The sequence below is a fragment of the Silurus aristotelis genome (genome assembly GCF_946808225.1).
Source record: "Silurus aristotelis genome assembly, chromosome: 3".
NCBI lineage: Eukaryota > Metazoa > Chordata > Actinopteri > Siluriformes > Siluridae > Silurus > Silurus aristotelis.
The window spans coordinates 27,704,577-27,718,732 of NC_139576.1; the positions used below are offsets into that span (position 1 = coordinate 27,704,577).

At 40.4% G+C, this 14,156-nt stretch overlaps 1 protein-coding gene across 1 annotated transcript in view; it reads left to right on the forward strand.

Annotated features, from left to right (window-relative positions):
* Nucleotides 1-14,156, forward strand: part of LOC310723995 (plakophilin-4-like) — an 83,714-nt gene that overhangs the window by 42,389 nt on the left and 27,169 nt on the right. Inside the window, 4 exon segments of the mRNA XM_083537657.1 lie at nt 1,417-1,497; nt 2,963-3,162; nt 5,496-6,018; nt 8,574-8,597. Coding sequence (XP_083393783.1) covers nt 1,417-1,497; nt 2,963-3,162; nt 5,496-6,018; nt 8,574-8,597 — 828 coding nt within the window.

Consider the following 14,156-nt stretch of genomic DNA (forward strand, 5'->3'; position numbering starts at 1 on the left):
GTTTGACTGTGAGAACGAGGCAGTCTTCTCTCCTGTTCTCCCTCATACACAAGTTCTTCTGTTAGAGCCAGAAATGCCAAATTTGGACTGATGTGTCCCCAGAACTTTCTTCCTGCCATTCACTGTCTAATTTTGTTTGTTTTTTTATCGAGTTTGTTCCTTTTAAATAGATTGAGCATTCAGGTGTCTCAAAAACAATAAAAGACCCGCCCTGTATAGAACTGGGAAGTTAGGAAATTAAAACTATGCAGTAAATGGTAAGCATACATCCTTCTAATCATTAAAAAAAAAAATTTAATGTAAAAACAGACAGTGATCATTTATCAGGTTAAAAGCGCACTACACGCGAAGAGAAATCCTGCCTTGTTAAATCCTCCATGTAGATCGTTTTTGCAGTGGCACCATCTGTCTCAGCCGCAGTCGAGATTTTGAGTGAGTCCAGTCTGGCAGCGATAAAGCACAATAACCAAGTAAAAAGGCTTTGGGCCGATGTCGGTCGGAAATGGCTGCACGAGGAGTTGAAGACTTATTTGTAATAAATTCCCGTATGCTTGATTACAGCACACCATATCAGCCATATGCTGGGAGCTCATCTCATATAACAATTTGTTAGCTTTATGACACAATAATTCACCAGAAAATCTCACACGCTCCTCAAATGGCTCCTTTTCCATACAGGCTAAAGTCCCTTTTTCAAGGATTAAGTGTCCATAGAAGTCTGCTGCATATTAGGTCGGAGTAATAATCCGGGTTCTGTGTGTGTTTGTGAGGAGAGGAGGTGACGAGGAAGCTCTTCAGACCCAGACCCTAACCCTAGTTAGTCAGTCAGAGCCTCTCGGTCACAAAGTCCACCGATTTAAGCAAACATCATGCTAAACTTGCACACATACACTGTTAATAGTCTGGCTATAGGTTCTGCCGTGAGCCCCATGAGACGGAGCTGCATGACATCGCAAGGTTAAGAGCACCGACAGATTCGTGCGTTTTTGCTCGGTCGGATTAAAAGATTAGTTGATTAGGAAAACTGTTTGTCTTCTAATTGTTAGCCACAGCCCTTGACTTTGATTATCTCCGCCGTTTTATTTTCGTAATCGGCAAAGAAATTCGAGTGGCGTTCAGTAGGGACCCAGATGGGAGAAGTGCTCCAGAGAAACTGTGGCTAATACTAATACCTAATCAGCTCACACAGTGTGCGCAGGCTATTTCATTTAAAAAGCTGGTTAAAGATGAAACAAATAGGATTTAGTTCTTCAAAACCTCCTTATGGCTTATGATACTTCCAGGCTTATCCTGTGACTGGCTATAATCTCAGCGTGTACCCAAAAGCTTAAACATAAGGTGCTTACATCCTCTGAGGCCAACCCATAACTGTTTTCTTCATTCCTGCTTTTTTGTTGTTGTTATTTTTTTCCATAGATGTGTCGAGTTCCGCCGATGCCAAGCCTGTCAGGGAGCAGCTGTCACTGTGCTCACCGGAGCAGAGCTCTCTGCACGAAAGTGAGGGTCCGTCTGCACACGACACTTCTGCTCAGGAGCCACACTGCAGCTTACACAGGAGAGGATATCGCATTAGAACCAAGAAAATAAACGGAGCTGTTGCAGCTTAAAAGCACAGTGCAGTTTCCACAGTTTCCCCACCGCACACTAGTTTCATTACTCGTTTGGCAGGCAGTTTTATTTTAAGGGAGCGAGGCTACGCGCCAATGACTGTAGTTCTGAGCGCAACAGTGACTCTGGGGCTTGGATATGAACTCCCACTTTTAAGATCACTATCTGCTTCAGTGTGTTTTACAAGAACTCGCAAATTTTCAGAACCGTGAATTATCGGAGGATGACTGTAGTACTATTTGGGTTTTAAAAGAAAATAAAGTACATCATAAGAGTCCTGTAATATAGAAATATATAATTGCTGCTTTAAAGGTGCATTAGGTAAGATTTGTCTTTTTAATTCACGAATAGGTCTACGTTTGAATGATTCTCGCTCGTGATTATCAAGCCCCGCCCCCAAGATCTTCAGTGCCCCGTAGAGTATAGAATCTATAAAATGATTGACTGGACAGAATATTCTGAACACATACACACATTCAGGACCAGAAGTCAATTTTACAACAGGCTCTCTCAGCCAATTTATAGACCTTTACCAAGGCCACAGCTTTGTGTGTGTGTGTGTGTTATTTTTATTTTTAACTCCTATTATATCCTCCATGTCATTTGAATAATTAAACAAAAAGAAAATCAACTTTTGCTCTTTTAAAAACACAAAATTTGTATTATTGCTTCAGGGGTAACATAACAGCATGTTCATATCAATATCTTAAATCCAGTCATCTTCATGTATGCAAATGTATAATAGCAGATTCTGAGGTTTCATCCAATCTAATATTGTTGCCTTGCGATAAAAATCCTTTTGTAATGTTTTTTTCTTTTCCCCATCGTATTGTGTGATAGCCAGAGGTCTACACCCCTGCTGTTTACAGCCGTGCCGTCTGATTGTAAACCTCGGAATTATTTTGTTACACAATTAAAGCACTGTTTCCCTTTAATGAGAAAAGAACCGAAAACATGTTTACGCATTTATAATGGAAGTCCAACTGTGTTTTTTTGGGGGGTTTGTGTTTTTATGTGAAGCGCATATATTGGTACACTACTTTTAATATTTGAATCGAGGCACTAGAAATATTATTCAGCGGTTTATTTTTTCTCCTTCATAAAAGAAGCGTGTAAGGGTTGCAGTTTCTTCTTTTATTCTCGTTCTTCTTTTATTTGTTTGCTCTGACCTTTTCTCAAAGCTCGAGAATTTGTTCGTCTGTTCTCGTTCTCGTCCGTGCGGTGAATCGGGCCTCGTACACTATTAGTTCCTGAAAGCACTTCGTAGTCACCCTGGATATCTGCCTTACAAATAAAGCAAAAGCTCTAAGGTTCTGCAGATCGCTGAGCAAGCTTGCATATCTCTCCCTCGCAGGGTCTGTCGAGAACTCGCGCAGTTCCACTCAGATGAACTCGTATTCTGACAGCGGCTACCAGGATGCAGGCAGCTACTTCAACAGCCAGAACGTGGGACGGACCGACGTGCGGCTGCAGCACTCGTACACGGGGGGCGGTCCTGTTCCCGGCGGAACGCTCATGAGGAACTCCAGGGCAGAGGGACAGGCTTTCACCCAGGTTGGAGATGTTTCTTTAAACAAAAAAATCAATAAATCACATATAGCTCAGTTTACCATGTGAGGAAAAGTGGAATGGATGGACATATTAAACTCTAGAGGTAGATAGAAAACAAGTGCTGATAAATCAATTTCTGAATCCAAGATGAGCCCAGGCTTCTTATTTTTACCCAGTGGGAGATTCAGCCTTTATTATGGAACCCTTTTACTAAACCCGGGCCACAGAGAAAATCAGGTTATTATCCAACATACGATATCTAGAGACACTCTGCAGTGCTCTCTAAGGAAAACGATCCATAACTCGTGTATATAGAAGACCAAAATGCACACTGCACCCTGATGAAGCTTTTTTATATTTTTATTTATTCATTTGTTATGCTCTGGAACTGTCTCAGAGTAGAGTAGCTCGAGCGCAGGGTTTTTGTTTGGCAGCTCTTTCCTGCAAAGTCCTAATCTTTATTTTATGTTGCACCTTTTTCAAAAAGAGAGTGTTGGGATTACTGGGCACCACAGTGCTGAAAGAATCCATGGTACTCTGGGGGGATGCAAGCAAACTGGAATTAAGGCTTTGTAAATGGGAAGTCGGATTTTGTAGTGGTTTGATAACCAGTGTGGGCTGGTCTGTGTGAGAACTCTCACCCTTTTGGATATATTGGAGTGTTCAGGCAATAAAACGAAAATCGCTGCAGTCAAGAGGTTAGGAAGGCATGGCCTAGGGTTAGAGTGTCCTTAGAAAGATTGCTGGTGAGACAACAGGCGTGCAATTCAAAGATGGTGCTTAAGTTCCGAGCTGCTTCCACTAAATCCACATCAGTGCACAAATATAAACCCCTTTCGAAATTAAATCCTTTGATGATGATGATGATGATGATGATTGAATTTAAGGTCATTAGAAGGCACCCAATACTGAGGCTGATGTATGCAGGACAGCATTAGATGTGCTTCTTGTTGTCCTCATAACAATGAGAACTAATGCTGTAGTAATGAATGATATGGCCCAGGGGGAGCATGTAGATTATGAAAAGAAGTAGACCGTATAGAGATCCCCGAGGGACTCCGCTGAGTAACACGAGCTGAAGAGGGTTTGTGTTTGTTGATGGTAATGAAATGCCTGTTGTTGAGCTCGGAGGGAAACCGAGGTGAGAGCAAAATCTATGGTGCGTAAATCTGAGAGCTGCGTAAGAGGAATGTTATGTGAGATAGTATCAGATCAAGGATTAGATTTGATTCGATTCGATCCAAATTAATTGTCGTTGTACATGTTACGGTACAAGGCAACGAAATGCAGCATCTGACCAGAAGTGAATAGGTAGCAGCATAAAATATTTACATATGTACAGGCTGTTAAGGCTATTATATATATATATATATATATATATATATATATATATATATATATATATATATATATATATATAAACAATAATATAATAAACAGTACACGGAAAGTGGATTATATACAATGAGTACAATGGTCATGGATAGTGAATAAAGGTGATATTGTATACAACAGAAGTCTTCAACATTTTTCAGCTCAAGGACCCCTCTAGGCGACATGGGGCCGGGACCCCATGATACAATGTGTCATAGTCACTGATTTTAATAGAAGCCAATCATATTACACTAGTTCTATTATATTAAGACAATTGGAACAATGTTATTGTTGTCCATGCATCATTGTCTGTATATTTTCAGATTTTCAAATTTTTCAAAAAGATGTATGCCTCATAACATTTACATGAACTTCAGTTCCAAATTTTATGTACTAATTCTGATATTTTTTTAATTAAATATTTTTATCGTTGATGTTTTAACCCATATTTTTTTTTTTCCCGAAACAAAAATGATTTGTGATTCAGCATTAATTGCAATACCGGTGCTGACCTCCGGTTGAAGAACAACGGTATACAGTGTTTACGTAAAAAGGGTTATATACATGTGTGCAAAATGATATGGAGAGTGCGTATAAAAAAGGAGGCTATTATATACAGTATGTGCAGCGGTTATAATAATGCGATCTCGAGTATTAGAGTATACATAAAGTACATTATGAACAGTGTAGCATAGAGTAAGGTTATGCAGATTAGAAGAAAACTCCTAAGAACGGTTGTGGAATTTTAGGAATCTAGATTGGAAAGGTTCCTACAAATTCTTAGTTATGACATGCGCTTGGACATTTTTGGTTCACAGGACGGAGATTGAACGTTGGCCTATAGTTGGCTCAATCAAACTTCTTTCAGAATTTGTGTGATAGTTGCTGCAAACAGCATGGACAACCTAAGTGTGACTTAATTGCATTAACACTTGCCATCTTTTGTTCGCTTGTGCCCCCAGATGTCGGGAGGTGTCAGCGGGGCGATCCCGGGACGAGCCATGCGGCGTGTGAGCTCAGTGCCATCTAGAACGCAGTCACCCGCTTACAGCACTAGCATCTCTCCCTCGCGTGGGTCTTTGCGGGCATCGCCGGGCAGTGCCTACGGCTCGCCCGTCGTAACCGAGCCCAAACCGCTGCCCAGCATCTTCTCCAGCAGCACCCTGCCTAACTCCCAGCGGGCCAGCTCTCCCTTCTTAGCCCAGCGAAACTCGCCTTCCACCCTGCGCAGGATGGGCTCGGCCACCAGTGCCGGCCGTACCAATTCGCCCTACTCGGCACGTCTGGGTTCCCCGCTTAGCATGCCAGGAGAAGAAGCACAAGCAGCAGCAGGTTCTTCTCCGGTGCGAACGGGGATGACGGCCGTGCCGCAGCATTACGGGTCAACATTGACGAGGACGCTGCTTCACGAGGGCTCCGATCCCTACAGCACGCACTCGTACGAGATCTATGAGAGGATGGTGCCACGCCCAGACAGCCTGACAGGTGTGTGTGTGTATGTATTGTTTTAAACATGTTCCCTTTTATGAGAGTATGACTCTTGCTATGGATTCTAGTTATGTGATCGGTCTAACAGACCAAAAAGTCAGGTGTCCCAATACATTTTGTCCATATGATGGGTTTTCATCCCATATCTTCATCTCGGCTCCGCTTCTTTTCCCAGCGTATCTCTAATTGCAGGCTTTCCATTCCGAGCCCAAAATTTGGAGAAATAAGAAAACCAAATCTGTGCACAAAATAGCGCAGTGGATGACTGTTTTTCCGAAGCTCGCTTATAAACTACATCCGTATACTGTAAATGTGTGTCAGAAACATAGATGGCAATTGTTCGAGCTTCAGAACTGATTTAGTTTCCCGTTGTCTTTGCAGCCATATGTCATTGTTGGAGTTAAATGAATAGGGAGTTAAAAGCATGTGCCACGGGGGAGAGTAGAGGAGCAGCGCGAGGATGATAGAAGCTTTGCTGCGGCTGACAGCTCTTATGGGCAATTTATCCATAAGCGCTGATGGATAGGTCTGTTGTGGTTTCTCGGCGTGGGCGTCTGCCTAGAGCTTTAGAGCTGACATTTCGAAAGCTTCGCGGAAGTGAATTTTCTGTGACATGGCAACGCTCCTGTCCGTTCTTATTCGCCTTCCTCCTATTTTTTTTCTTTTCTTTTTTTTTCTTTTCTCTTTTTTTTTTTTTTTTTTTTAACTTCCGCACCAATAGGAGTTTAATTTAAAACCTGCTGTGTGCCAGAGCCTATGAGTCAAGAATCTCTGCTGTGGTTTCGCTTTCCCTTGTGCCAAATTATTTTTGCTCGCTCAGAAAATTGCTGGCCATTGTGATAAGTTTTATCCACTGATGGCCCACACAGTCAGGGATTATTTTTTTTTTTAGACAGCTAGTGGCAGGCTCGGGCTTTAGAAAAAACACAAAACACACAGACAAGCAGGATGGTGAGGTAAGTGACAGGAGGCAAGGGTGGCTCGGAAATACAGATTTGCCACTATGAGGTGATGCATCATGCCAAATATAGTATCGACTGATTTAAACTCGCCTGTCGGTAGTCGCAGGCTCTACTTCTGCACAGAAATATGCAACTATTATATGAATACAACCTATATTCATAACAATGATTAATATAGGGCAGGGGTCACCAACATTTTTGAAACTGAGAGCTGCTTCTTGGGTACCGATTAATGTGAAGGGCTACCAATTTGATACACACAGTTTTCAGTTTGATCTGAAATAACATATTTGCTTTAACTTTTATTATATGTTATTATTAATAATTAATGATATTCATCTATGTGAATACACCGATCATGTTAATGATTTCTCATAATAATTATCAACAATGATTTAACGAAGTAGGAAACGGCTATTTTTAGAAAAGGCCCCTGATATTGGGGGTATCAGAATCCTGATTAGTATTTAGCGCTACGATGCTAAAATGGCAATGTTTTAACAGTCTAAACTTTAATCACTATAGATAACCTGGGGATGGTTATTTTATTGTCTATAACAGTATATTAAGAAATGGAGTTTGAGTGAATGACTGGAGCATATCTTCACAATCCATAACGCGTTTCTCCGAAAATAAACCCCAGCGTGATTTTTCACGGTGCTCCTAATAAAAGCCCTGCCCTGGAAATAAGTTAAGGCCGTAAACTGGCATTATTTGTATTTATTTTTTTACAGCAGTACCACAGGTCTATGTATTGAATTCGAAAATATTCCCATTAATATAAGAAAGAAAAATCTTACCGCTTTCTATAAAGAGAAGAAGATGGCCGTCCAGATGGTCTGGAAATAGCGAGCAGAGTATGATAACCTCATCATTTCCTGTTAGCTGACGACTAAGGTGATGATAATGAGAGCAATATGAAGTGGATAATATATAGATTTTTGTACCATACCTAAATAAATGTCCCTGTAGATTGTTGTACATGAAAATACCTCATCCCCCGAAAATAAGCCCTACTTTTTGAGCAAGTTTATATAAGACTCTGACTTATTTTCGGGAAAACACGGTATCTACGTCTCCAAGCCAACTTAGTTTGGTGGAGGAGCACATATGGTTGGGAATGTCAGGTGTCCCAATACTTTTGTTCATACAGTGTAAAAGATGTGAAAGATGGACTCACCTTCCACCTTGTTGAAGGTGAAGAAGTAACCCTGTCTTTCTATGTTCTCCTGGTCTCTTGCTTGCATCCTGACCTCCAGTTAGAAATGTGAAACCATACAGGAGAGGACTTGCCGCTTCCAGCCAATTAATCCCTGTCTTTCTGAACAGGAGCTCATTTTAAAGGAGGAGTGGGTGAAAGGATGTGTGTCACATCAGAATGTAAACCTTTTTTTATTTGTTTTGTTCTTAAAGGCAATGATGAATAGTTTTTTCTCTGACTGCATGATTTCACACTTCTTGATGATATGCACAGTCATGTTTTAAACCCTAAAGTACCGCCACCGAGACATTTATTGATGAATAACGGCTGAAATTGTTATTTTTTTCTGTTCTGTGTGCGTGTCTTTTGCTGCACTCGGATCTCTCCAGACGCCTTGATCGATGATGTTCCAGGTGAAAACGTCTTACCTTCTTGATGTTTCATTCAGTTTTTGTATGTGTGTGTTTTTCCGGTATACTCATGCATGCGCAGTCGTTCCATTTGTTCCTCCATTATTCCTCACTACATGTTTTTTTTATTTTTTTTTTTTATCCGTCATTCGACTTTATTAGAGTTTCACTAGGAACCAAAGGTGACATAAGTCATGTCTGTTGTATTCTTTTTTTTTTCTGTTTAGCTCAAGTTTCATACTGCATTCCAGAACATGATCTACAGTATGTAGGAATAATATTCTAGAACATGTTGTAGCATTCGTATTCTAGAATTAATGTTTGTAGGATTCATATTCCTGAACATGGTGTAGGGTTTACATTTCAGAGCATGATGTGCGGTATGTAGGATTACTATTCTAGAACATGGTGTAGGATTAGTATTCTAGAACATGTATGTAGGATTAGTATTCTAGAAAATGTATGTAGGATTACTATTCTAGAACATGGTGTAGGATTAGTATTCTAGAACATGGTGTAGGATTAGTATTCTAGAACATGTATGTAGGATTAGTATTCCAGAACCTGTATGTAGGATTAGTATTAGAAGAATATGATGTACGTATGATAAGTTTTAATGGTACAGGGTTTACATTCCAGAACATGATGTACAGTATGTCAGATTAATATTGTAGAACATGATGTATGTAGGATTTGTATTCTAGAACATTAAGACGTATTAGTATTCCAGAACCTGTATGTAAGATTTGTATTCTAGAACATTATGTAGGATTAGTATTCCAGAACCTGTATGTCGGATTAGTGTTCTAGAACATATATGTGGGAATAGTATTCCCGAACTTGTATGTAGGATTGGTATTAGAAGAATATGATGTACATATAATTCCTTTTCTAAAACTTGACATATGTAGGATTAGTATTCCAGAACCTGTATGTAGGATTAGTTTTCTAGAACATGTATGTAGGATTAGAATTAGAAGAATATGATGTACATATAATACATTTTCTAAAATTTGACATATGTAGGACTAGTATTCTGGAACATGGTTTAGGATTTAATCCGTCATTCTACTTTATTAGAGTTTCACCAGGAACTGAAGGTGACATAAGTCATGTCTATTGTACTAATTTGTTATACTGTTTAGCTCGAGTGTCATGTTGTACATAGAAACACAGTGAGGGAAATAGGACTCACTCATACATTCCTCACTCTGGATTGAATCCGTTTCGGATTTCTCTGGCAGTGGTAATTGTGTTCTTGACAGTTACAGATTTTGCTCTACACACGAGCTGCATTGTCTCCTGTCACCTTGTTGATTTAGCTACAGCTTTACTGTAGCTTTACTTCACTGACGATGGCTTTATGTGTGTGTGTGTGTGTGTGTGTGTGTGTGTGTGTGTGTGTGAGAGAGAGAGAGAGAGAGAGAGAGAGAGAGAGAGAGAGAGAGAGAGAGAGAGAGAGAGAGAGAGAGAGAGAGAGCAAAAAAGCTGATTCTTGCCGGGCAACGAGTTGCTGACATTGTGCTGATTTATTAAGTGCATGACAAATCACACATGAAAACCCTGTGCATGGCAACCCAACAAACTTTCTTTCTTTTTTTGTCTTTCTTTTATTTTGTCTTTCTGTCTTCCCAATTTATGTTCCACTCACTTTCACAAGCCTTTTTCATTCTCTCACCTCTCTTTCTCCTTTTATTCATCTCACTTAATACTGGGTTATTATCGCTGATTGGGTTATTGGCAGTAGAGTGCCACTTCTATTTTCCCTTAAGAAATGTCAGATCTGGATGAAACATGTCCTGTCACGTGTCATGTTCCATTCTGGCTTCTTGGAACCTGGACAGACAAAGAACTCTGACTGTGATATTATTCTAATATTATATTTCTGAAGCATATTTTGCAAACTGCAGGCCGCCATAAGCTTTCCAAAAACGGTCTTTCTGTCTTTAAGCAAATTCCAGTCAGCTGCGTCTAGTTGAGTGTGTGCATTCGTTTACTGGGTCTGTGTGCCAGGCGATCTCTGCCAAGAACCATCAGCAGATCCTTCAGTAATAACTAATGAAGCTGGGCCAAATGAGGATTTATTAGGCACAGTACCAGAGCTTTGCCCTGCCATTGACTAAACTTTTCTACTCTGAGCCTGATCATTACACTCGGATCTCGATGGCCAAGTTGTGTGTGTGTGTGTGTGTGTGTGTGTGTGTGTGTGTGTGTGTGTGTGTGTTGCACGTGAAACATTGTCGACGAGATGGAGCGTTGCACCATGGCTACCTGCCGTTTGCTGTCGTTGTGGCTTTGAGTTGGCTTGGAGATGCCTACATATGCTCCGAGCACACTGTTACCCAGGCACTAAAATGCCCAGAGTGCTTTGCTGTGCTTTTTTAGGTAGGTCTTTAGGATTCCAGAAAACATATAAATTTTCCTAATTAATCACTGTTGATGTGTGTGGCCTCTTCTAGGATAACTCCGCCCCATCCTGTGCTTACTATATGGTTTCATGAGGATGAAAATGATGCAAGTCATATGCACGTGACCCGAACAATAATCAGGGAGCTTTTAGAGTGATCTGCAAAGGGTCTATCATTTGTACGTATACTTCACATGTATGTAGCTTTAAATGGTAGAAGATATTTGTGATGTGAAAAATGTCACCATGATGAAGGATTATTAAGGATATGTTCTCAAACAGAGCGCTTCAAGCGGGAAGGATCAAAATGGTGTGACAGCCTTACAGTGTGAAATAAAATAAAGGGTGGTGAAAAGAGAGGGTCTCACAAAAGTGCTGTGTGGAAACGGTCACGAACGCTACAGAGCAATCAAGAATCTTGTGTAGAATAGGTTTCTAGATCATGCTGTTTTATTCTCGAGCAGACTCATAATAATCTGGAACATAGTATGTGCATGATTAATATTCTAGAACATGGTGTGGTATTCATATGCTAGAACATAATATATGTACGATTAATTATCTAAAACATGGTGTAGGAATAATTTCCCAGAACTTGACATATGTAGGATTAACATTCTAGATCAGGGCTGTTAAACTCAATTGCACAGGGGGCCAAAACTCAAAGCACTCTTTAGGTCGCGGGCCGAACAGGATAAACATTTATTGAACACACTAAAACTAAATGTTTTTTTTGTTTTTTTTTACATAAATATGAATGAAACCAGACAGGAATATTATTCCAGAAAAAATCCACTTAAACTTTAATTCAAAATATTTTGCTCTCCATAAAAATATCTCCTGTCGAAATTATACAAATTAGAAATATGACCATGCTGCAAAAAAACCTTGAACAAATCAATAAAAATTGTGTTTTAAGTAAACGTTAAAACAACAAATCAAAACAAACCGATTTCTTTGCTCTTATGCCATTTTATAAAAAACAATCTTAAACTTTAAATAAATTAAAATATTTTGCTCTCCATAACAAAAATCTCCTGTCAAAAACCAGACGTCTCACACCTTCATCATGCAGCTCATTAGAAACTCTCCCTCAGTAAATAACCGGCTGATGTGACTCTGATTTTGTGATTTTGCTCTGGTGAAAAACGTCTGCTGAAATGTCAGATTCTTCTTTAACTCTTCTACTTTCTGTATCTTCTGCTCTGCATTCAGGTTTTTCAGCTTCTCCTTATCTTTTGTCTCGTAGTTCCGTCTTAGATTAAATTCCTCAATTACAGCCACATTTGCTCCACTAATAAAACACACGTGTTTACCGGCAGTGTCAGTAAACATCTACTCAGAATCCCATCGGTTTTAAAAGGCTCTGTTTTCAGAATCAACTTTTCCCTTCGCCATTTTGAAGGGCTTCGCAATAACTGTACAATAGGGTTAAATACATCAACAGAAGCTCGACTTTATTGACGCTGGAATGTTTCCAGAAAGCCTAGCGTTTGGTGAGGCAGCTGAAGCGCTGCATTATGGGATCTGTAGTTTGTGTTATCAGTGCTTCATATCGCCGGGACATTAATAACAATAATAATAGATCTATATAAAATCATCTCGCGAGCCAGATATAATTGTCGGGCCTTGAGTTTGACACGTGTTCTAGAACATGATGTATGTAGGACCAGTATTTTAGAACATGGTGTAGAATATACAGTGAGGAAAATAAGTATTTGACCACCCTGCTATTTTGCAAGTTCTCCCACTTAGAAATCATGGAGGGGTCTGAAATTGTCATCGTAGGTGCATGTCCACTGTGAGAGACATAATCTAAAAAAAAAATCCAGAAATCACAATATATGATTTTCAAAATATTTATTTGTATGATACAGCTGCAAATAAGTATTTGAACACCTGTCTATCAGCTAGAATTCTGACCCTCAAAGACCTGTTAGTCTGCCTTTAAAATGTCCCTCCACTACATTTATTATCCTAAATTAGATGCACCTGTTTGAGGTTGTTAGCTGCATAAAGACACCTGTCCACCCCATACAATCAGTAAGAATCCAACTACTAACATGGCCAAGACCAAAGAGCTGTCCAAAGACACTAGAGACAAAATTGTACACCTCCACAAGGCTGGAAAGGGCTACGGGGAAATTGCCAAGCAGCTTGGTGAAAAAAGGTCCACTGTTGGAGCAATCATTAGAAAATGGAAGAAGCTAAACATGACTGTCAATCTCCCTCGGACTGGGGCTCTATGCAAGATCTCACCTCGTGGGGTCTCAATGATCCTAAGAAAGGTGAGAAATCAGCCCAGAACTACACGGGAGGAGCTGGTCAATGACCTGAAAAGAGCTGGGACCACCGCTACACTACGACGTTATGGTTTGAAATCATGCATGGCACGGAAGGTTCCCCTGCTTAAACCAGCACATGTCCAGGCACGTCTTAAGTTTGCCAATGACCATTTGGATGATCCAGAGGAGTCATGGGAGAAAGTCATGTGGTCAGATGAGACCAAAATAGAACTTTTGGGTCATAATTCCACTAAACGTGTTTGGAGGAAGAAGAATGATGACTACATCCCAAGAACACCATCCCTTCTGTGAAGCATTGGGGTGGTAGCATCATGCTTTGGGGGTGTTTTTCTGCACGTGGGACAGGGCGACTGCACTGTATTAAGGAGAGGATGACAGGGGCCATGTATTGCGAGATTTTGGGGAACAACCTCCTTCCCTCTGAGCATTGAAGATGGGTCGAGGCTGGGTCTTCCAACATGACAATGACCCGAAGCACACAGCCAGGATAACCAAGGAGTGGCTCTGTAAGAAGCATATCAAGGTTCTGGCGTGGCCTAGCCAGTCTCCAGACCTAAACCCAATAGAGAATCTTTGGAGGGAGCTCAAACTCCGTGTTTCTCAGCGACAGGCCAGAAACCTGACTGATCTAGAGAAGATCTGTGTGGAGGAGTGGGCCAAAATCCCTCCTGCAGTGTGTGCAAACCTGGTGAAAAACTACAGGAAACGTTTGACCTCTGTAATTGCAAACAAAGGCTACTGTACCAAATATTAACATTGACTTTCTCAGCTGTTCAAATACTTATTTGCAGCTGTATCCTACAAATAAATAGTTTAAAAATCATACATTGTGATTTCTGGATTTTTTTT